Source organism: Sus scrofa, chromosome 8 (genome assembly GCF_054392235.1).
Source record: "Sus scrofa isolate SSC_HxYL_T2T_F1_AM1 chromosome 8, Sscrofa_HxYL_maternal_Yorkshire_Landrace_v2.0, whole genome shotgun sequence".
Taxonomy (NCBI): Eukaryota; Metazoa; Chordata; class Mammalia; order Artiodactyla; family Suidae; genus Sus; species Sus scrofa.
Window position 1 is genome coordinate 109,217,248 of NC_139390.1, and position 23,891 is coordinate 109,241,138.

The window sequence follows — 23,891 nt, forward strand, 5'->3', positions numbered from 1 at the left end:
GGTTTTGCACTGTCTCATAGTTAAGTAAGATGTAATCAGCTGGAGAAACACAGAACCACCCTGTACTATCTGTATAATTTCCTGTGTGCTGTAATTTTTTTTAATACAGAAAAATAATTTTAAATGAAACTCATTTTGCCCTGACTAGTTGTGGCCCACGTTACTTCCCAAGAGGAGAAATCCTGAGACTGTGGAAATCCCCAATACTCCGTTTTACACAGAAGCGTGAGTTGGGGCACGAGAAAGGGGCTGAGCTACAGAAAATGGAAAGCTTGGGAGGAGTTTCCCTCGCCCAAAGGCTAAGGAGGCGGGGTTCGTGCCACAGAAGCCAGGAGTGAGTGGCTCACTGCCCTGCTCCAGCCTCTGTCGCTCCTGGAGCGGGCACGCTGTCTTCACCGCTTGGCCAGAAGGCTGGGCAGCGAGAGGGCGGGGTGCTAGAGGCGCGGGGACTGTCGCTCTGGCATTCCCGACGGCCACAACGCAGAGGAAAAGAATTTTGAACCGTGAACATTTTGGGTCAACGAGTCTCCCACGTTTGGCTTCCCGCCTCTTGATTTTGGGTTAGAGCCCTGCACTGCTTTCCTTCTCCTCAACCTCCAGAGGTGCTGGCGGGAGCCCTCTCGCGCGCCCAAGTCCGGAGCAGAGGCTGTCCTGGCCTTCAGGGTGAGGAGGCAGCCCCTGGGCGGGTCCTCCAGCAGCCAGCGCCGGGCGGCGCGGGTGTCCGCATCCCGCGCGGTGGATGGCGCTCAGAGCGCGCGCGGCATGCAGTCGCTCAACATCACCCCGGAGCAGTTCTCCAAGCTGCTTCGAGACCACAACCTGACGCGGGAGCAGTTCATCGCGTTGTATGGACTGCGGCCGCTGGTCTACATCCCAGAGCTTCCCAGGAACGCTAAGCTGGCCTTTGTGCTCACCGGCGTGCTCATCTTTGTCCTGGCACTCTTTGGCAATGCACTGGTGGTCTATGTGGTGATCCGCAGCAAAGCCATGCGCACCGTCACCAACATCTTCATCTGTTCCTTGGCAGTCAGCGATCTGCTCATCACCTTCTTCTGCATCCCGGTGACTATGCTCCAGAACATCTCAGACAACTGGTTGGGGGGTGAGTTTGCGCCCTGTTTCTTCCCTAATTCCCAGCCTTTTATCCCTGCTCCCTCAACACACACTCTACTCTTCGGACCTTCTTAATAGTTTTCACTCTACCAAATGAATCCAGTGTTCTTTCTTAACTTCCTTACCTGTGCTCACTGCTCACTTGGAGATAAGTTTTGTTTTGTTTTGTTTTGTTTTTCTGCTTTTGATTCCTTTTCAGCGATTTTCTCCTTGTCGCTTAGAGACTCAAGTTAGAGAAACGCTTAGGAGAGGCTCAAGGCAGTGGGGAGGGAAGTCGCACCACTGCTCTCCAGTTATTTCAGCATCCTGTTCCATAATTACTAGGATTTCCTCCTATTTTTCTAAATAAAAGATAAAATATTACAAATAATAAAGCCTCAACAACCCGTCATTCCTCCAACCTCCAGCTCACTCCATAGTTAGCGTCCAGACAGGTGTTTTTAGTCCAAGTATATATGGACTTAAAATTTTAAAACAAGTATAATACATTTGTAGGAAAAAAAATTGAGTCCTTTTTTAAAAATGCACTTACAGAGTCACTCAAAGAGAAGGAACACAGAAAACACATGTCCTTCTGACTGATAAAGGAGGAGAGATCAACTTCTCCTTTCTTAGATGGGGAGCAGAAATGGCAGAGAAACATTAGGAGCCATGGTTGGGAGCAGTGTGTGCACTGCATTTCCCCAAATGATCCAGTCTGTCCAAAGAGATATAACTAGAGAGTGTATATGTAATTCATAAGTAGTAGTGGGTTTTACTCTCACCAGTGCTTATAGAGTACCTTGGGGAGGAAGCATTGGTTGTACCTGCCTTTTCATGGGTGGGTGTATTCTTGTGACCATAAAATTCTTAGAAAGTGGTTAGAAATATAGAGAGAATGTGAGAAATGAATCATTTTGCCTTCAAGCCCTGCTGTCTCCACCCCTTGGCTAATTCCCTTTATTCTCATGGCAAACTTTTCTCTCATTCTACCATTATCGTTGTGAGATTTTCAATTTAAGTGCCTGCTATTGCTTTTTTTCATTAATATACACTGGGTTTATTGTTAGTAGATCACCATGCTAAAATTTTTGATTCCCATCTCATCTAAATATTTCCCCAAATGCACTAAATATTAGTATACATAGCATTGGCTTGGAAGTGACACATAATGCAGAAAGTTGTAAACTGACTTATGGATTATTGACTTTAAGGCTCATAAACCTTTTTTTTCCATTTTTTAAAGTTTTATTGAAGTATAGTTGATTTAGAATGCTGTGATAACTTGGGATTATTGACTTTTTTATGCACTCTGATGAAATCATTACCCTTGGGCATTTAAAAGTTGCCCAGTGCAACTGAATCCACAGAATTAATGGAAAAACTTTTGATCACCACATAAACTTGTTTTTTTGAAAAAAAGGCAAAGGAGTTTTCATTTCTAGGTGTTTGTGAAGACAGATTTATGAAGCATGTTTGTATTGCTGGATGATTATAGTGCTGTTTGTAAAAATGAACATAATTAAGCAAAGTGGGTTCTTATACTGGGAATCAAAAAACCTGGATTACTACTTTGGCATTAATACAGGCTAATTCAACATGTCTGGACTTCAGTTTTTCAATTAAATGTTAAGGATTCTAGAAATTTGGAAGTGGAATAAGGCAGATCTTTAGCCCTTATCACTGGAGATTGATGCCTAGGGTAGACCTTCCCTCCTGAGGACTTACACAAACACTGAAAAGGTTTTTCTTGAACTTTCTATTTTCCTAGTTCATGGTGGACATTTTATGTTAACTTCTACATGCTGAAAAAGGGTGATATGTTATATGTATGTATATATATATATCAGGATTAGTGTGAGGATAAAGTGTATTAGTAAAAGTGCTTTGAAAAAAATTAATCATTCCATGAAAATGTAAGGTATTAATTCCATTAAGGAATGTTTAATTGGAGATGGCCTGCATTCATCGCAGGCCAGATTTATAGAATAAGTATTCTTATAAATTGAGAAAGAAACACCAAAATTAAAGTTGAGGGGAGATGGGAGAGCTTACAGGGCTGCTAGAGATAGTGGTACAAAGAGAATTAACTTGTACTTTATAGGAAAGAGTAGTAATTGCAAAACTCCCTTGATGAATTGGCAAAAGAGAGTTCAAGAGAATGTAATATAAGAATTGAAAATCAGTTCACAATTTATTATTTCATGAAGCAATTGAGAATCTCCAATAAAGACAAAGTATTCTACCTTGGGAATACAAAAATGAATAAAGCCCATATGTGGTTTTGTGGGGCTCAGAGAATAGGAAATAACCCACATTGAACAAAAATAGGATTTGGTAGGAGAGGATTCACTCTGCCTGGAGCATGGAAAAGTCAGGAAGGCTTCCTCAAAGCAGGGGTCTTGAAGGATAATTCAGACTGTTTCCAGCAGAGGAAGGAGGTTGGAGTGTGTTCTAGGAATGGGGGTTACCCCAAAGTGTGGAGTAAACAAAGAAAATGATGTAGTCCAAGAATACTTTGTGGGAAGGCATTTCAGAGAAGTTTGGAATATAGGTTTTTATGATTTTGGCATTTAATTCGCATTTTAAAAATAAAATGCAGTTGGAGTTTCCACATGGTGCAGTAGGTTAAGGATCTGGAGTTGCCAAAGTTTGTCGTGTAAATTGCAGCTGCAGCTTGGATTCAATCCCTGGCCCAGGGTGCAGCAGAAAAAGAAAAAAATACAATCAAATGCACTTGACTGAAAGAAAACCTCTCTGTGGGTTTGGCCACACACTATGGACCTCCAGTTTGTGATTTCTCTACAAAGTCACTCAGACGTTTCTGACCATGGTTGGGCTGGGAATGACTTTGTTTTTCTTTTTTTAATCCACTCATCTCCCTTACTAGGATCTATCAGTACCTGCTGAGTCAGAGCCTACATTTTGATGAGATCCACAAGTGATTCTTTTTTTTTTTTTTTTTTTTGGCTTTTTGGCTTTTTGGCTTTTTGCTATTTCTTTGGGCTGCTCCCGCAGCATATGGAGGTTCCCAGGCTAGGGGTCGAATCGGAGCTGTAGCCGCCAGCCTACGCCAGAGCCACAGCAACGCTGGATCCCAGCCGCGTCTGCAACCTACACCACAGCTGATGGCAATGCCCGATCGTTAACCCACTGAGCAAGGGCAGGGACCGAACCCGCAACCTCATGGTTCCTAGTCGGATTCGTTAACCACTGCGCCACGACGGGAACTCCCACAAGTGATTCTTATACACATGAAAGTTTGAGAGGCACCACTTTTAGGTAATGTTTCTCAAACCTGGATGCAGAGAGAATCTCCTGAAGAGCTTTTTAAAATGAGCTATGCCAGCCCCAGTCCAGACTAGTTACATCTGATTCTTTAGAGCAGGTGTGCTCACTTAGAGAGCCCATCGTGTACATCTCTACCCAGCTTTCTGTTGACGGACATCATGCTCCTGGCTTGAAATCAGTAATGGCAGGAATATTTGTACCATGGAAATTGGGTACAAATTAGGCCTTTAAAAAAAAAACCCAGAGTATCACTGAGCAAAGATACTGAGTTTCCTTTTGTACAGTGATGGCACCATGAATGCAGGTTAGGGAGTTCCTATCATGGCTCAGCAGAAACAAATCTGACTAGTATCTGTGAGGATGTGGGTTTGATCCCTGGCCTCGCTCAGTGGGTTAGTGATCCGGCACTGCCATGAACTGTGGTGTAAGTCACAGACATGGCTTGGATCTGACTTTGCTGTGGCTGTGGCGCCAATTCACCCCCTAGCCTGGGAACTGCCATATGCCTTGGGTACGGCTCCAGAAAGCAAATTTTAAAAATTAAAAAAAAAAATGGATGTAGGTGAGACAAAATGTATTCATGAACACTTATTTACATGAATTATGCTCAAGTCAGAAGGATATACAACCGATCCTCAGCATCTAAGCGTTGCCCAGCACAATCCCTTTATATATAATATACATCATGCCTTCATATTATATTACCATCCTAATGTCAACTGTCTTTGAATTACCAGTTGGCTCATTCCCACACTAACCCACAGAACTTCTTCCAACATGGAACTAGCATGAGTGGAGCTTACCTTCCTTCAAGAATAAAAATAGCTTTTGCTTATGACTTTTATCACTAATATGAGGATGGGGTTATGTTGCCATAGCAATTAAGAGTCAGACTTTGGAAATTCTTTCTCTGCGCTGCTCTATGATCTATTTGGTCAGACTTCGGCAGTGAACTTGGCCATTGTTATCCTGGGGCCATAGAATTTATCTATCCTTATCTGTAGCCTGTTCTTCATTTTGTCTCTTTCTTCCTCCTCCTTTTATTTTTGTCTTTACAATATCTACATGTTCCACCACATTCACTGAGTGAACATGTTCTATTTTTTTCCAGCTAAATTCGGTGTAATAGATTTTGCTTCCGAGTAATTCTCCAGAACACTTTGCTCTCTTCTCTAGTTTTCCATAAACTTCTCTTTTCCTTCTTTCTTTGTTTTCCTTATGTTTCTGTCTCTTTCTTCATGCTCTGCCTTTTAATAGTTCTCACTTACCCTTATTTTTTGCGTATGTGTCCATTGAAGCCTATATATACAGTCTCTTTTCTCTTGTCATTCATTTCTGCATTGAGGCTATAGCCACGACTCTCATTTCTTTGTTGACAATCCTGAAATAAACATCTTATCATTTATCTTAAACCATAATCTCTCACCTGATCTAAAGACTAGGCATTTATACATGGATACCATATCAGCCTCCAACATTCTCTCTCCCTATTTTGTCCCTCTGCCCAGGGCCAAAACTTTTATTAGTAACACTATATTCATTCTTGTATTCAGCATTTCCTAGGTATCTTCTCTGCATACTACAATATTGTAGGAGTTAAGAGGAGTTAAGAAAGCTGTGTCCTTGTGGAATAACCATGTTTCAGTTAGAGCAAGAAAGAGAAGGAAACATTCAAAGAAAAATGTGGGAAATGCAGAGGATTTTGTCGATGCTAGGGTTCCAGAGTGCACAGTGGAAAAAGCACAGTGAAACAGTTGGCAGGTGGGGAGGTTGAGTCAGATTAGGATGAACTTGAATTGGGAACAGGGGCAAGGAATAGTCTAAGAAAACAGTGACTGAGATAAATATGAATTTGAGGCAAAGGGGGATTAATTCTGAAAATCTCCCTGAAGGGGTGGAAAATTAATTCTAATTCCAGCCTCCGTTATGGCTCTCAGCATTAATGAGGTAGGATGGGGCATGTTTGGAGAAGGGGTAGAGTAATGGCTTTGCTAGAAGCCTGCAGGTCTTGGTGCCCACTTTCACCCTACCGTGGGTATACTCAGAGCCAGGGGAAAGCATCGTCTCCCCAGGTATACACAGAGCTCTGTGGCTTTCTCTGCAGCCCTGCTGTGGGCAGTGAAAAGAATTTTCTAATGGTGGCTGGCAAATTGAGTAAAAGCTCTCCCCAAAAATGAGTTCTAAAAACACACTAAGTAGTAGCAATGTCAGTGGGAGACGTGCATATCCACATATACATTTAACGAATACTAGCTTGGGTAATAAGATGTAAAAATTAATTTTCTCATCAGCTGATATGAGAATTCCTCTTAGAGCACTGGTTCTTAATCTTGGCAAAACTCAGAATCACCTGAGGAGTTTTGAAAATGATGCCTGGCTCCTAGCCCTAGAGATTCTGATTTAATTGGCCTGAATGTGATGCCTGGTATCAGATTTTTTTTTTAATTTCCTAATGGAAAAGATTACAATTTGTAACCAAGATTGAGAACCATCGATGTAGTGTAAATGCTGACAGCACCAAGACTTGGGTTATTATGAAGGTTAAAAGAGATAATGTGTGTAAAGTGCTTAAATACCGTAGTGCCTGTCACATGTACCAGTGTAATATAGCTATGATATTTTTAATAGCAATTGGAGTCAGAATGCTTGCAAAATGCAGAAGTAGATTGCATAAAATGAAGTCCAACATAGAACTCTGAGGCAATTCTTTCATTGTATGCAGTCAATTACATCTTTACCAAAGCCCTTAACCTTTTCGGAGTCTTTCAAGACGGATTTGAAAAGAAGTCAAAAATGAAAAATTGGGGATCTAAGGTATAAAAAGAATGATTAGAAGAATTATTCTCTCATCTGGAGAACAGAATTCTTATTCTGTATTAGCACCCTCCACAACAAGGTTTTCAGTCTGTTTTACCCTGAGCCATAGTAGCTGGTGTGGGTGGGTGAGGACATGTGACTGATGAGGCAAAGCTCCAAAGTTGTTCATCAGAACAACTCCCTTCTCGCTTTTTAACTGGTAGGGTTTTGCATAAGATTTAATTTGAAAAAGAAATTTTACTGATAGGAAGGACTGGAGAGAGTAAGAGAGGGAAAGAAAGAGTGCTCTCCATGCACAGCATGACAAATTTAGGTGAGTTTTTAGAGATTTTGAGCTGAAAAATTGTGAAATGAGTTATTAAAAGAAGTTTCTGACACTTTATTTGGTGAAAAGATCCTAATTCTTTGCGTCAGTTCAGAGCAGAGGGATTAGACTGGAACTTCTTTAGGTCAATTTTATTATTTGATTAGTGGTTAGTAAACATCACTTGCATTTGTTATAATAATTTTCCCTTTTCTGTAACATTTTTAGAAACCTCAGAGTCCCAGGGGAAACTTAATTATGGTAAAATTAATGTGAAATCAATGGTATTATGGGGCTTTAAAAAATCTTTTAACAGGAATGATGAAAGCTATTAAAGAAGAATAGTTTCATTAAAGTATAAAAAAAAAGGAAATAAAATCAAAGGGAGGCCCAATGACAACATCAGTTTGGTGGTAAAATTAAAAAAAAAAATGTATGGGGCCAGCCTCTGGGTAATCTTTCTAGAATCAATTATGTACACACTTTGAGAAAAAAGATGCCAGGGGTTAAGAAAATCACTAGATTTTCTTGGGAGGTGGTGTTTGGCAGTAACAGCATGTAATTTATATAAAAGATTCTCTTTACTTAGGACAACACCACTGTATAGTTAAAATAAGGCCAGGAAAATATTTAAGAGAGAAAGTTTGAAAAATTCCATTGTGCACGTAGGAGAATAAAAAGATTCTTCTTTTAATTTGCTCTTCTGGAACAGATCTCAGCATGTTCTTTCACCGGTAGTTAGGTTATTACGATTCCTGTTTGCAAGCAAAGGGGTCTAACTTTAAGAAAACTGAGGAATAGTCTGACTCATGGAACTGAAAAGCTCCATGATTAGGACTTGCTTCAGGCATAGCTGGATCTAGGCCCTCCAACAATGGCTCCAGGGCTTTGCCATTCTCCCTCTGTGCCCATCTTCACTTCTTTTTATATTGTGGTTTCATTTGTGGGCTGTCTTTTGTCAGGAATATGAAAGATGGTCCTTGGAGTTATAAGCTTAACATTTCTTTTAAAATCTCCTTCCCTCACCTCAAGCATAGATCCATAGATGAATGGATAAACAATTATATACATATATATATATATATATATATATATATATATATATATATATATATATATTGAAATAAGCAGGACACAAAAAGATGAACTTTATGATTCCATTTATATTCACCTATCTAGGATAGGCAGATTCATAGAGATGGAAAGTAGATTAGACATTACTAGGGGCTGAAGGGAAAGGGATATAAGGAGTTATTGCTTAATAGGTACAAGTTTCTGTTTGGGGTGATGAAAATATTTTGGAAATAGTAGTGATGGTTACACAATTTTGTGAAGTATTTAATGCCACTGGATGCTATACTTAAAATGGTTTAACTTGCAAACTTTATGTTACATATATTTTACCACAATAAAAATGTTCCCCCCAAAGTTGAAAAAAAAAATCTTCCCTATGTCATGAAGTGAAGTGAACTTCCCTGTTACTTGCAAAGTACTCTGGAGAATTCAAGACAGCTTGACACTCTCCTCTTACTCATGAAACTGATCATCATAGCCCAAGCCATGAAATCCTCTGCTCAGGTAACAGTCCTATACCCATACCGGTGGAGAAGTAGGGGGATGGTGGGCTAGGGTCACCCTCATTTGAATGACTTAGTCAAGTAGAATCACTATGGGGAGACGCAAGGATAGCACCACCATGGTACCTGGCAACCTTGCATGTCGTCACATGGGACACAGAGACAAAGACACAGGTCATATGACCTGAGTTTTGGCAGAATGCCTGGTGAAACCTCCTGGAAGAGGGGGAGAAAACCTGGTGAGTAGCCCCATGAAGTAATTTCTTTCCCTGTCTCATGGGAGACTGATGGACTGACATCCATCCATCAACTGAAACTGTGTTTCAGTGTAACACAGGGCTTCCCACCATATTCCCATTAAAGGTCCAGCTATAGGCTTTTGCCTATTTCTGTAAAATTGTTTGGCCCCACTCTAAGGGGGAGTAGGGTGCTCCTCCTCTTCAGAGCACCCACTGCCCATGCCATTGGTCACCTGGCCCTTCAGGTTTGGTGTCTTCTTGTGGGGCTGGAGACACAGGGAGCTTACACCATGTTGATCTGGTTCACTCTTTGTGTCTGTTCATTGTCTCCTTACAGACAGAATTTTTGAATGGTGACAAGCCAGTGTAACAGCTGCAAAAGGAGTAGTTATGGCCGTTTTAGCCACCACCATGCTGCTTGGGAATATATGATTCTTGATAGGATGTTCTCCTGAAGGAAGGCATGCAAGGCAGATAAACATGCTTAACAGATTCACCTACATATATCTAATGGACTGAGTCCAAGTAATAGAAACTGTAAGTTCCCCAAAATATGCCCCTGGATTTGACTTCTTGGATGTCCTCCCACAGGCATAAGCTCTGGACTAGGTTTTTCAGGACCAAGCTCAACCAGACTTTTGAATAGCCTCTTCTGTTTATCTCTCCCGGTCTGGGATGGTTGTTGGCCTCTCCCTCTCCTGCTCCCATCACACTTACATGCCCCTTGAGAGACCAACTTCCATGTAGCAGCTTTCCCCTAGTGCTGGAGAAATGCCTTCTCCTTCAGGTGAGGAATTATTAAAAGGCCAATGAATGGGGTCTGGGAACTTCATCCAGGCAGTTTCTTCTCAGTCTGTGTATCTGAAAAGGATTCAGCACAAGCTGAACTTCTTGTTTCCTTTCCTGTCTCAAAACTAAGGATTTCTAATGATTGATCCTGAAGTACTCAAGTTAGTGTTTATTGGTTTTATCTCTGTATGCAAAACTAAATCTATTCTTCCTGTGGCTGGGTTTCTGAGAAATGCATTACCTTTCATACCAGAAAGATTGCAGGGACTAATAGAACGCTCCTAAAAAGAGCGTTCTCATATTCTGGAAGAAATAGAAGAGATACTTTGGTGAGGTAAAAACGAGCATCTACTTTAGAGTCACACAGTCTTGGTTCTAATTCTGTTCTGCTATTTATCGTTTCTTGTATTAACCAGCTTATGTTACATTTTCTTGCATTCTATCTGTCCCTATTACCAGACCAAAGAAGTTAATAATGGATGATGCTGCCCCCCAATTGTCAGTGCAGCCCCAGAAACTACAACAAAGATGCAAATTTTACATCATGTTGTATTTTAACAAAAATATTAATGTATATCCAGTTCTTATGATTACTCACTGGATTTCAGTATGAATCAGCTAGTAATTATATATTTTCACCTATAAAATTTGAAATCCCCTTTCAATACATGTATGAAGAAGCATTAATATTATTTTAAAAAAACACCTTTCCCTTATGAAATTGAGATATCTGCAGATATTATAGTTAGCAAACACAGTGTTTCATATCAGGACAAGTATTTAATTTCCCCTTGCTTTAGTTTCCTCGTCTGTAAGTTTGAGAAAACCTATGCCTACCTTACAGGGTTGCTGTGACAATGAATGACTCCCTGTGTAAAGGACCTGGCTCTTAATGGGTATCCAGTGAAAGAAAGCAGATTGCTATTCACAACTGCAAATTATTATATTTAAATGAACACATCATATCAAATGAAACAAACACGTAGATACAGAAGACAGAGTATTGGTTACCAAAGGGAAAGGGGGAGGATGAAATGGGTAAAGAGGGTCCACTGTGTGGTGATGGGTAGAAATTAAGCTTTGGGTGATGAGCATGCTGTAGTGTATAAAGTCAAAATATAATGTCGTACACATAATGATATAAAGCAAAGTTACCTCGACACATTTTTTTAAATATTAGGTATATTTGTGTATAGAATAGATTTATAGCCAATAAGGAAGACAGAGTTTAAAAATATTGTAAGTACAATGTTAGTGATATCTCAAATGCATATGATATGCATTTATACAAAACAACTACAAATAATCATGTCCATGGATAGCTTATTTTTGTTACTAAAATCTTGAATAATTACCATGAAATACTCACTTACCTATGCAAACTATAAAAAATTTAAAAACTAATCATTTGTATTCAGAAAATAAAAAAGAGTGCTTGATTTCTTTTATTTCAAAGCAATAATACATTCCTAGAGGAGAATTAAGTGATAAAAAATGTGTTGTGGTGGATACAGATTTTGTAATTCCTTGCAAGGCTTGTGTATCTCTCTCAACTGTAGGCACAGTGTTGCTGTACCAGATCAGTACAAAGTTATCCCACTGACTCATTTTTTGCTCTTGTAATATGGGACCTCAAGGTTCCCCAACTCCTTTGTACCACTCTCCCCATCCCTCCCCAACTGAATTTCCCTGACTATGAATCTATGCTGACAGTTACCTTGTGGACACCCATGCTGCAGCACATGGTGTGAAAAGGCGCATCAGGGCACCTTAATTTGACTACCAGAGTCATGGTCACTATGAAGCAATGACATCAGTTTCATGAGTGCTGACCTTTGACCTTCCCATACTGCTGGCAGAGATTTGCTAGGTTATGGGCAATTCTGTGTGCTAGAGTAGCACTTAGATCTGTAGAGAAATGGGAATAATACTATTGAAGTGAATATCAATATAGAGCTTTCTTTGTGACAGGTATATCATTACCCCATTTTCCAGAGGAGACAGTGGGGGTGCAAAGGGATGATACTGATGTATCAGTTCTCCATTATGCCTAACAGATTACTCAAAACTGGTGAATTAAGAAATCACTATATTATTTGCTCCTGATTCAGGGCGTCAGCAACTTTGGCTTGACTCAACTGGGCAGTTTTTTGCTTGTCTCACCTGAAGTCACTCATGAGACTACATCCCTCTGGTGGCCTGATGAAGGTTCATTGTTTTAGATACATCAGCAGGGACAGGTCATCTGTGTCCCACGTGGTTTCCTTATTCAACAGGATAGTCCAGAGTTCCTTATGTGGAGGCACCGCATTCCAAAAGAATGAGAGCAGAAGCTTCAAAACCCCTCAAGACCCAGGATTGGAAATTGCACAAATGTCATTTCTGTGATAAAGCAAGTCACATCACCGGCCCACATTCAAAGAATGAGGAAATATAGATTCTTCCACTTGATGAGAGAAGTGGCACAGTCACATTGCAAAGACTGGGGGCATGGAATTGCAGACAGTAATAGGAGAAATCTATAGCTTTAAAAAAAATCAATCTGTCATCTATCATATTAAGTAAATTGCCCAAACTCATATTAAAAGGAATTGATGGTGCCAGGATTTGAAGGCATCTGCTTCAGCATTGGGGTTTTAGCACAGTGGCTACACTGGAAAGAGACAGTTTCTCTTTCTGTAAGACATTATGCTTCATCACCTACTTCTGCCCCATTTGTGTACAGTGTTTGCCTACACAGTTTGACCCTAGACTTCAAATACTGGTTTGGGACCCAAAGAACAAATTTCTGAAATGATAAATTTGCTATGATCTTTTCTGTGGAAACCTTCATGAAAAGGGACTCCTGCAAATTGACTTTCAGTAGCTCTGCCCACCAGTCCACCAATGCTTGGACCCCTAATACGCACATATAGTCACAGAATCCATAACGACTCAGGTATAGAAGTAACTGTCAGGCTATGCTACAGATGAAACAACATGCTTGACTTTTCTAAAATTTTTCCTTTACTGCAATATCCACAAACAATGAAGGATTTATTTTTATGAGAAGAAATTTTATTGGATCAAATTCTGGTCTAAATATCAATATAAAGCTAATCCAAACAGGGATTGCCTCTGAGGAAGAAATAGTGGTAATGTATTTTAATAGAATAGTTTTACTTTTTTTTGAGAGCAGAGTGATGGAAGCTTAGAAATTAACACTGATCTAGTTCATAAAGCAAAGTAAGTGAGGATTAATGAAATAACACTCTGGGTAAGATGTAGATCCTGTTAAAATTTTACGTTATAAGAAAAATCATTAAATTTAAAATGTAGATCTTCACACTGTGTTTGAAAGATGCTAAAACAGCTGGTAAATTCAGCCAACACATTATTCAAATTAGATTTTTGGTGATTAGGAAATAACAGCTAAATTTTACATCACTTTTAAGACAATTTATTAATCTATGTTTGGTGTCCTTCACTAGAATGTAAGCTCCATAAGGCCAAATAATTAATCTCTCTTGATTATCTAGCTCCTAGTTTGTTTCTCAGCAACAGAAAATTCTCAATAGCACACAGGAGGTTCTTAACGAATATTTTTTGAGTGAATTAATGATTATCATCTGTCATTCTCAGATTATCATCTGTCATTATACAGGTGTTTGAGGCTTTTGAGGAATCAGTTGAATTTATTTTTGTGATGAGCAGAAGAATGAAACTGCATTTGTCTTTTGTATATATTTTTGTTTTTGTTTTTTTGGTTGCAAAGAACAAAGATTCAATTTAAGTAACAAATTTTGGCAAGGTTATTTTGTAGCAACAAAGAAAAAAGACTTCTCGTTTTAATTTAAGGACAGTGACAGGTGGGTCTCATGGAAACTGAAGTGGGACCCAAAACAGCAGCTGCGTGGAGCTCAGTGTGAAAAATTCATGAATCTCAAGGGTTCGGCCATGAATATGACCCTGCTTTTCTCCAGCAGCAGAAAGGCCTGCTGTTTTAGTCTGATCACTTTTTACTCCCAAAATGTTTAATCTTTTGGTTTATTCCGTCTTTAAGCTCTCTTATATCTTCTGCCTTCTGCTTTACACTTGGTAGCCTGAATAAATCCTAGCGTTCCAGGTGACCCAGGCTAGATCCAGGGTCAAATTCAGACAAATTAATCCAGTGGCTAACACAAAAGTGAAATTTTAATTTTTACTTATATGTCTCAAAGAAATTTTAAAAAGTTTCAGCACACTTCTCACAAGATTGTTTCTCAAAATCCCTTTCTTCCATTACATTCAAATCTATTCTATCACACTTAGTAACATCCCACAAAATTCTTCTTTCCTAGCAAGCTTCATGTACCTTTTCAGGATTCCCTGGACTGTAGACACAATGTTGATATGCTGGTATTAATACAAAGCACTCCCACTGACTCATGCCCTCTCTTGTAATGTAGGACTTCTAGATCCCTCAACTCCTTTGTGCCACACTCCCCAAAAGAACCTCCCTTGATTATGAACATATGCTTCAGTTATCATGTGGACTTTCTTGCTGTCTTTTTTGCTTCTTCACTAATCCCCCTATTCTTGTTCTTTTTCTCTATTCTGTCTCTTCCTCTTTCCTTCTCTCCCTTTCCTTCTCCCCTTTCCTCTCTCTCTCCTTAAATGTCTTATTCATGCAAATATCCCATCTTGATATCTACCCCCACTTATTCCTCACAATATGGTTAATAAAATGTCCCCTAGAGGGAAAGAACCGGCAAACATTTCCCTTAATTAAGGAACGAAAGGTGGAGGAGAAAAAAAGCTAGGAAAACTCATACATTAATTAATCTTATCCTGTTATATTTGCTTGTCTTTAGGTTTTCTCTTTTGTCATAACTCTTGTGGCCCCCATTCTTGCCCATATCTTTTCTATATATCCTCTGGTTTCATCTCACTACTGTATCCTAATTCTGTTTCCTAGGTCTCAGTCCGAAAAGGAGGAATCTGACTGGCTTGGACTTTGGGCCCAATATGGTCTAGTCAGCAAAGGGCTACAGGGGAAGAAGTGGGGTCATGTGACCCACATAGGGCCTCTCCTTTAACAGACTTGGAAAAAAAGGGCAGGGTCTTAGGGTAGCAGGGTTGGCATATGAAGTAGAATATAATTTGGGCTTCTTTGGGAAATTCATGAAGACTTCAAAATACTCTAGGCTTGTGTGGAATCCAGAGAGGTTAATTAACTAATTTGTTTCTGTTAAATTTATCTGTGGAGCTCTCAAGTTTAGGGAAGAACTGTTATCTGTGATAATTTGCAAAGTTATTTCAGTAACTCTGATTGGAATTTTATGTCAGATAAGTATGAACTTTGGTTAGTTATCTACATTGGATTTTCCTTTTTTCCTTGACAGACTTCATTTTAAACGGTCTTTGTCATAGTAAATACACCAGAGAAAGACTATCTTTTAGTTAAAGCAATTCTATACATGTGTCCTCCTTTTTTTCTTTTCCTGGCAAAAGGTATATAGCAAAAAAAAAAAAAAAATGTTTTTTTTTTTAAAGTGAGAGAACTGGAAAACTCCCACTTTTTCTATTATTATCAGAAACTCTTGACTTATAGGTATTACTGACAGATGGGAAGCTGACTATATAAGAATGGGATTTGATTATCTTCCATTAAAACCAGAAGGAAATATAACATAAAAAAAATTATTAAGTAAGAGGAATATGAACCAAAATGATATACAGACCTCTTTGGGTTCTGAATGGCTTTTACACGTGTTTTAATCACGTTTCAGTTCTAGAGAGTGGCAATATAGAGTAGTGAAGGCAACTGGCGTTCCTGATGTAAATAGATAAATAAAAATTAGCTGCTTCATTAGGAACTATAAAATATCTTATCCTGGGATGAACAGGACTGGTTCCTTTTCATTTGAAAGGGGGAAAGGAGCTCACTGTGAAAGGAGAGGCTGCTGATTTGCTAAAATAGTTCCTCCAGCAATAACAAGTCATTAGGTCCAGTGGTCACAGGACCCACTTGTGGCCTAGTTAGCTTGGTAACAACAATATATGAGTCAGGAAATAATGCTTACTAGGAGCAAAATAGAAAGTCTTCAATATTGTGTGTACTTTTCTTGCTACTTAGTGTCTGGGCCATGGACTAGCAGCATCACCTGGAACCTTGTTAGAGATGCAGTCTCAGTCCCATTCCATACCTACTGAATCAAAATCTGCATTTTAACAAAATTCCTCACATAGTCCAAATTCACAAGATAGAGATCCATTGGTCTCTAATGCACCATTGCAGTGTGCACTTTGAGGATAGATTATTTTGACCAATGGAAATTAGCCACCACTGAGCATTTTTCCTTAGCAAATAGGCAGACCAAATATTTCTCTTTTATTATCTGTTATACTACAGAGACAGTGATTACAGTAACCAGGACTTACTCCACTAGAGCTTATTTTTCCAAGTCATCATTTCACACATCAAAAAGGGCATGAAATTTAATGCACAATTAACTTCACTTGTCTGCCTGATTGTGGATGACCCAAATCCAGCTGTACCAAATTAAATGGGTGAAAATTTCCTCAAAGTAAATAACTTTTATGAAATTGTTTACTCTGGTTTTCAGAAATTACAATTTTCCTTAATAAATCTCTAAGTTAGCAATGAGATCCTGCTGTGTAACACTGGAAACTATGTCAGGTCACTTACAATGGAGCATGATAATGTGAGAAAAAGGAATGTATACATGTATGTGTAACTGGGTCACCATGCTGTACAGTAGAAAATTGACAGAACACTGTAAAACAGCTATAGTGGAAAAAAATAAAAATCATTATGTAAATAAATCTCTAGGTTATTTGGTGCTTTTTCTTCTTTCTTTAGCCTATGCCTGCATTTTTTAGAATGAAATCTATGGGATATTATTATCAAAGTCTATTCTTTGAATAGACTAGGATAACAATTTTTTCATTCATTTACTCATTCAATTAATTTTTATTGAATGCCTAGTGCATGCTAGTCACTATGCCAAACTTAAGATACAGGAGTGAACAGTACACAGTGTATAGATCTTGAAGAAAGACAGCAGGTTTCCTGGAAAATGTGAGTAGTTTTGTATGCCTGGAGTTTAGCATTCAAAGGGGAAGTGGTAAGAGATGAAGCTGGAGAGAAAAGGGAAAGAAACTGTGAAGAAGCTTCCAGTGCTATGTTAAGGACTTTGAACTTTATTCTGAAGCAGAGGGATCACTGTTCTGAGGCTGCAAATTTCAAACTAGAAATTGTAACCTATTAATGGGTCATAAGTAATTTGATGAGTCAGGATTAACAATTTTTAAAAATATATTAGAATAGAGAATTTAGGGAATTTCAAAGAGCATTTATAGAGTAAAACTTATACTTGTGTGTATACACATACAGTAAAACATATTTTTAAATTATGTGTTTGTATAGTGTACAGGTATTTCCTATTATGGGTTGTGGTCAAAACCACTACTATAAAGGGAGTCGAGTTAGAGCAAGTACAGTTTACCATAAGCAGATTAAATCCATCAGAACTCACAAGTGCCATGGTCATGGTCCATTGCTACAAAATCGCAATCCTTTGTTTCAACCAACTTTCAGACCTGGGTTATTAAACTGAAGGAATTGATGATGCAATTTCTAAGCCACAAATAATTGAAAGATTGATTTACCTGTGGTTAGTTTTTTTAAGAAGCAGTAAGTTTTTATCCATCTTAGGATGTGTGGGTGTGACTGAAACTGTGAGAAAGGCCAATTGTTTAGATGAGATTATGCCAAAATATGTAAGTGGTAGCTGAGTGGAAGAATGGCTAACTTACATATGGTTTTCTTTTATTTATTTATTTTTTTGCCTAGAACCACCTGCCTGTTTTTATTGCTACAGTAAAATCAGAGTTGTTTCTGAAAAAAAAAAATATGGTACACTCTTTCCAGAAAATATATTTTAATGTTTGGACTGTGTTAAGTGAAGAGATTACTAAATTGTAGCATAGAAGCCCCCCTACTCAAATAAATAGGATTTTAGAAAAATACCAACAAGATTTGAAAAATGGCTTTTAGAAAAATGGAGTTGGGACTAAGCAGGAAAATGTGAAAGACACAGAGATGAGATGTAGAAAAGAAGGAAAACAGCGATAACAAGCTGTCTTCCAAGTTTAAATATGTGGACAGGTAGAGGATGGTTGTACTAATTTAGCAAGTTAGTAGAATAATTTTTTTAAAAAAGGATTGATGTTTCTAAACCATTGCATACCCTAAATACCTATTTCTTTTGTAAGGCGTGTTCTCCACACTAGTTATGGAACACCTGTGGTTTGGGGGTCATTTTTCATAGTGGCTGAGAGTATAGACTCTGGAGCCATACTGTGTGCTCCATTGCTTATGGGATTTAGGAACAACCTTGGGCAAATTGCTTTATTTTTCATTTCTTTTTACAGATGGAGGTCCTAACAATACATACTTTATGGTCTTGCTGCTATGAAAAATTATGAGTTTATGTAGTTACTGCTTATTAGGATAGTACCTAGAATATGGTAAATGTTAAAAATGTTACTGTAGTGGAAGATAGTCTTCTCTAAAATTTTATGATTTTTTATTTTTTCCATTGTAGTTGATTTACAGTATTCTATCAATTTCTACTGTACAGCAAAATGATGTACATCTTTTTCTCACATTATCCTCCATCATGTTACATCATAAGTGACTGGATATAGTTCCCTGTGCTACAGGATCTTCATTGCTTATCCACTCCAAATGCAATAGTTTGAATCTATTTATCCCAGATTTCCACTTCTTCCCACTGCCCCTTGGCAACCACAAGTCTATTCTCCAAGTCCATGAATTTCTTTTCTGTGAAAAGTTTCATTTGTCCCTTACATTAGATTCTAGATAGAAGTGATATCATATGGTATTTGTTTTTCTCATTCTGACTTACTTCACTTAGTATTAGAGTCTCTAGTTCCATCCATGTTGCTGCAAATGGCATTATTCTATTCTTTTTATGGCTGACTAGTATTCCATTGTGTACATATACCACATCTTCTTAATCCCTTCATCTGTCAATGGGCATTTAGGTTGTTTCCATGTCTTGGCTATTGTGAATAGTGCTGCAATGAACATACAGGTGCATGCATCCTTTTCAGTGAAACTTTGAACATCATCATTGTGGCTAAAACAGGACCAAGGACACTTCTAGCAGGAATAAAGCATAAACAAGGACAAAAGTGGAGAGCAGGGGAGAGCAGAGATAGACTTTTGTGATGTTGCAGCACTATAGAAGTCAATGAGAGCCAAACTTAAGATACAGGGGGGAACTTAAATTATGTGTGTGTATAATGTAAAGGTATTTCCTATTATGGGTTGTGGTCAAAACCGCTACTATAAAGGGAGTTGAGTTAGAGCAAGTACAGTTTACCATAAGCAGATTAAATCCATCAGAACTCACAAGTGCCATGGTCATGGTCCATTGCTACAAAGAGGTGAAAGATAACCGTATTGATCAGGGGTCTCCCAAAAAACAGAACCTGTGTGTATGATTTATCATGAGGAATTGGCTCACACAATTATGGAAGCTGAGAAGTCCTACAATCTGTTGTCTGCAAGCTGGAGACCCAGGAAAGCAGGAGTTCAACAGCCTGAGAGCCAGAGAGCCAGTCTTGTAGATACCAGTCTGGGTCTGAAGGCCTGAGAACCAGGGATCTTAAAGGAAGGAAAACCTTGATTTCTCAGCTCAGTCAGGCAGAGAGCAAATTCAACCTTCCTCCACCTTTTTGTTCTATTCAGGCTCTCAACAGATTAGGTGATGCCACCCCAACACACATGCACACACTGGGAAGGACCATCTGCTTTACTCAGTTCAGCAATTCAAATACTGATCTCCTCTGGAAACAGCCTCGCACATACACACACCCATAAATATTTAACCAGACACCTGTGCACCCCATGGTCCACTCAGTTTGACACATAAAAGTAACTATCACACAAAGTCATCTATAAAACACACAAGGTTCCTTTTAAAATTAGTCTGTTCAGGAATAATGATTCATTTACACAGAGAGGAAAAACAGAGAAGAAGAAAACAGAAATAAAAAGAAACTATAAAGCCTGTATCAATTGGCATTTCTTTTTAGTTACCATTTCTTTGAACATAATTAGATATCCAATAGTGTGCTAGGGTTATTTGGTACCAGCTCATGAGAACCAACTGTATCCATCTATTCCCAGCTCCATACTCATTGAATATCATGTTGGTAGTTTGGGATTAGCCATGGGGAGAATATTTACTCTAGGAAAATTAACAAATCAGAAGCCTTTCTTTTTTTCTTTTTAACCTGGAGAGCTGGTTGTTAACATTTACCAGCACATCACTGCTTGTATTCTTTGTAATGTAGGTGATAAGCAGTAGGCAACCTTCTAGGTTTTACTCACCACCATTACGTTCATGCATGTATATGCATGTCTTTTTCTTGATCACATTTAATCCAGCATTTACCTTTGTTTTTTAACCTTTAACTGTCTGTATTCAAACAGAATTTCTTGGATTACATCTTTGTAATTATGTTTATTTGTCAGAAATTTTTTAATGCCTAATGTCTTGCCTGTCATGAAGAATAGCTGGGAGTCTTTATGTTTTGTCTTAGTCTATATTGAAAAAGCCTTCAGTAGTATATTACCCATGACCCATGCATGAATGCACAAATGCATGAATGAATGATAAGATATAATATGGAATGAAAAATCAGTGTGATAGACTGAAATATCTTCCCAAACCTTCCTCAACCCCTTACGTTTGTAAGCAATGTTGTTGCCTGATAACCTTCACAGTCCAGAATTTTCTTCTAACGCTTAATCTAACCTTTTCCATTTCTTTCCCTGTATACAAAGAAAAAAAGAAAAAAAATCCCTTTTTTACTATTTGACGGTGAATTATTTTAACATTTTTAGCGTAGTGAAACCACATTGTTTCTGCTTTATGCTTTATTACCCCAATGTTTAACTTGGGTTTATTTTATTCTATTACTGAAAGCCTAATTATAGCCATTAGTGGAAAGTAAAAAGTCAATTTGGTTACTTTTCTAAAATACTATTTGTAGCTATTAGAATAATGAAAATAAGAAAAATATCAGAAGAGACATAATTTCACTTTGGTGAACTTGTTTTCTGGCATAAATATACACCCAGAAGTGTCTTCTTATAAAGTAATTGAAGGAAGCACTCTGAGTAGAACTACAGAATTAGTATCAGCTTGTTCCCACAAGGAAAAACCTCAGGGTTTTACAATTTGTAAGGCCCTTAGTGGAGGCTCATTCATCCTAAATCAAAGGTTTTCTGAAGACAACTCCAGCCCATGCACACAGAGAAGCCAGAAGTATTTCATGTGGCCCCATTCTTTTTTTTTAATGATTTTTTATTCTTTCCATTATAGTTGGTGTACAGTGTTCTGTCAATTTCTATTGTACAGCAAAGTGACCCAATCACTTACACACACACACACATATATATACATTCTTCTTCTCACATTATCCTCCATCATATTCCATCACCAGTGACTAGATATAGTTCCCTGTGCTATAAGATCTCATTGCTTATCCACTCCAAATGCAATAGTTTGCATCTATTAAACCCAAGCTTCCAGTCCGTCCTACTCCCTCCCCCTCCCCCTTGATAACTACAAGTCTATTTTCCAACTCCATGAGCTTCTTTTCTGTGAAAAGGTTCATTTGTGCCATATATTAGATTCCAACTATAAGTGATATCATACGGTATTTTTCTTTCTCATTCTGACTTACTTCACTTAGTATGAGTCTCTAGTTCCATCCATGTTGCTGAAAATGGCATTATTTTATTCTTTTTATGGCTGAGTAGTATTCCATTGTGTATATATACCACATCAGTGTATTAGTAATTGGCACCAGGAGATTGGCCGAGGAATGCATGCTTTTGGATGAATCATAAGGGATGCCAAAAATGCAAGCACAAACAATGGAAGAGATGTGTTCATAAGAGGTACAGAGATGTGCCAAGAGAATGGGAGAAAATATTTGCAAATGAAGCAACTGACAAAGGATTAATCTCCAAAATACATATTAATCTCCAAAATATATGTCTCCTGCAGCTCAATACCAAAAAAACAAACAACCCCATCAAAAAAATGGTCAGAAGATCTAAACAGACAGTTCTCCAAAGAAGACATATAGATGGCCAAAAAGGACACAAAAAGATGTTCAACATTACTAATTATTGGAGAAATTCAAATAAAAACTACTATGAGGTACCGTCTTACACCAACCAGAATGGCCATCATCAAAAAGTCTACAAACAATAAATGCTGGAGAGGTTGTGGAGAAAAGGAATCCCCTTACACTGTTGGTGGGAATGTACATTTGTGCAACCACTGTGGAAAACAATATGGAGATTACTCAAAAAACTAAAATAGAACTACCATTTGATCCAGCAATCCCACTCCCAGATATCTATCCAGAGAAAATCATGATTTGAAAGATACAGGTACTCCAGTATTCATTGCAGCACTATATACAATAGCCAAGACATGGAAGCAACCTAAATGTCCATCAACAGAGGAATGGATAAAGAAGATGTGGTACTTATACACAAAGGAATGAAATAATGGCATTTGCAGCAATATGGATTGACCTAGAAATTATCATGCCAAGTAAAGTTAGTCAGACAGTGAGAGACAAACTTCATATGCTATCACTTACATGTGGAATCTAAAAAAAAAAAGGATACAATCATCTTCTTTGCAGACTTTGAAAAACGTATGATTACCAAAGGAGATAGGTTGAGGGGGAGGGATAGGCTGGGGGTTTGGGATGGAAATGCTATAAAACTGGGTTGTGATAATTATTGTACAACTATAAATAAAATAAAATTCATTGAGTTAAACACACAGAATGAAAGAGTAAAAAATGATGCATGCTTCAACTTATATCCCCAAAATATTTCAGAATTCCAAAGAGATCAATAAAAGCTTCCAAATTGTAAACCAAGATACTCATAAAGGAGCAAAAATCAGTCTAAAAATATGGGCACATTAGCACAGAAAGTGGATGCTAGAGGTCAATAAAGCAAGGTCTTTAAGATTCCAAAGGAAGATGATACTGAATTTAAAGTCAAATTATAGCCACTTTCAGATAAACAAGAACTTATCTTGCTTTAAACTCATTATTTTGAAGAATTTCCTTGAAAAAGATTGATGGAAAACTAGGGTAGAATGCAAGGAACAAGAAGCCATGAATAAAAGGAACAGAGGAGAAGGAATCTATTCCAAGTAAATTTCAAGATGATGGCTATAGAGCAATCTTGAATAAATAAAAATAAATAAATAAATAGATGTCATCAAAATTGTAAATCAGTAGTCTTCTAGAAGATGGTCTTAAAAGACAAATACTAGAATTGACTACAAGTATTGATATGTAATAGTAAAAATGATGGTGTTGATGATAATTATGGTGGCAGCAGTAAATGTAGCCAATACTCATGAATGCATTTTCACATAGTGTTAGGCCCTGTCCTAACCACAGTCTCTATTACTTCATTTAATTATCTAAGAGTACTTTGAGACTAGTAATGTTTCATTATCTACATATTAAGAAAACTCAAGACACAGTGAAGTAAGGTGATTTTTAGTCACATGGTGAACTAGTGATTAACCCAAGATCCAAACCCAGGTGGTCTAATTCCAGAGCTCATATTATAAACTGCTATACTATATTAAAGAAAGTATATGTTTCTTCTTTAAACTAGAAAAAAAGAGATTCAACCTAAAACTCCAGGCAAAG

The 23,891-nt window shown here is 38.1% G+C and overlaps 1 protein-coding gene across 2 annotated transcripts in view; it reads left to right on the plus strand.

Annotated features, from left to right (window-relative positions):
* The first annotated feature begins 301 nt into the window (after window positions 1-301).
* The window catches only part of QRFPR (pyroglutamylated RFamide peptide receptor), a 46,448-nt gene continuing 22,858 nt past the window's right edge, over window positions 302-23,891 (plus strand). For both annotated transcript variants that reach the window (XM_013998193.3, XM_084973951.1), the window contains exon 1: window positions 302-1,102. In XM_013998193.3, coding sequence (XP_013853647.3) covers window positions 763-1,102 — 340 coding nt within the window. In that variant the 5' untranslated portion in view covers window positions 302-762. The remainder of the gene's footprint in view (window positions 1,103-23,891) is intronic.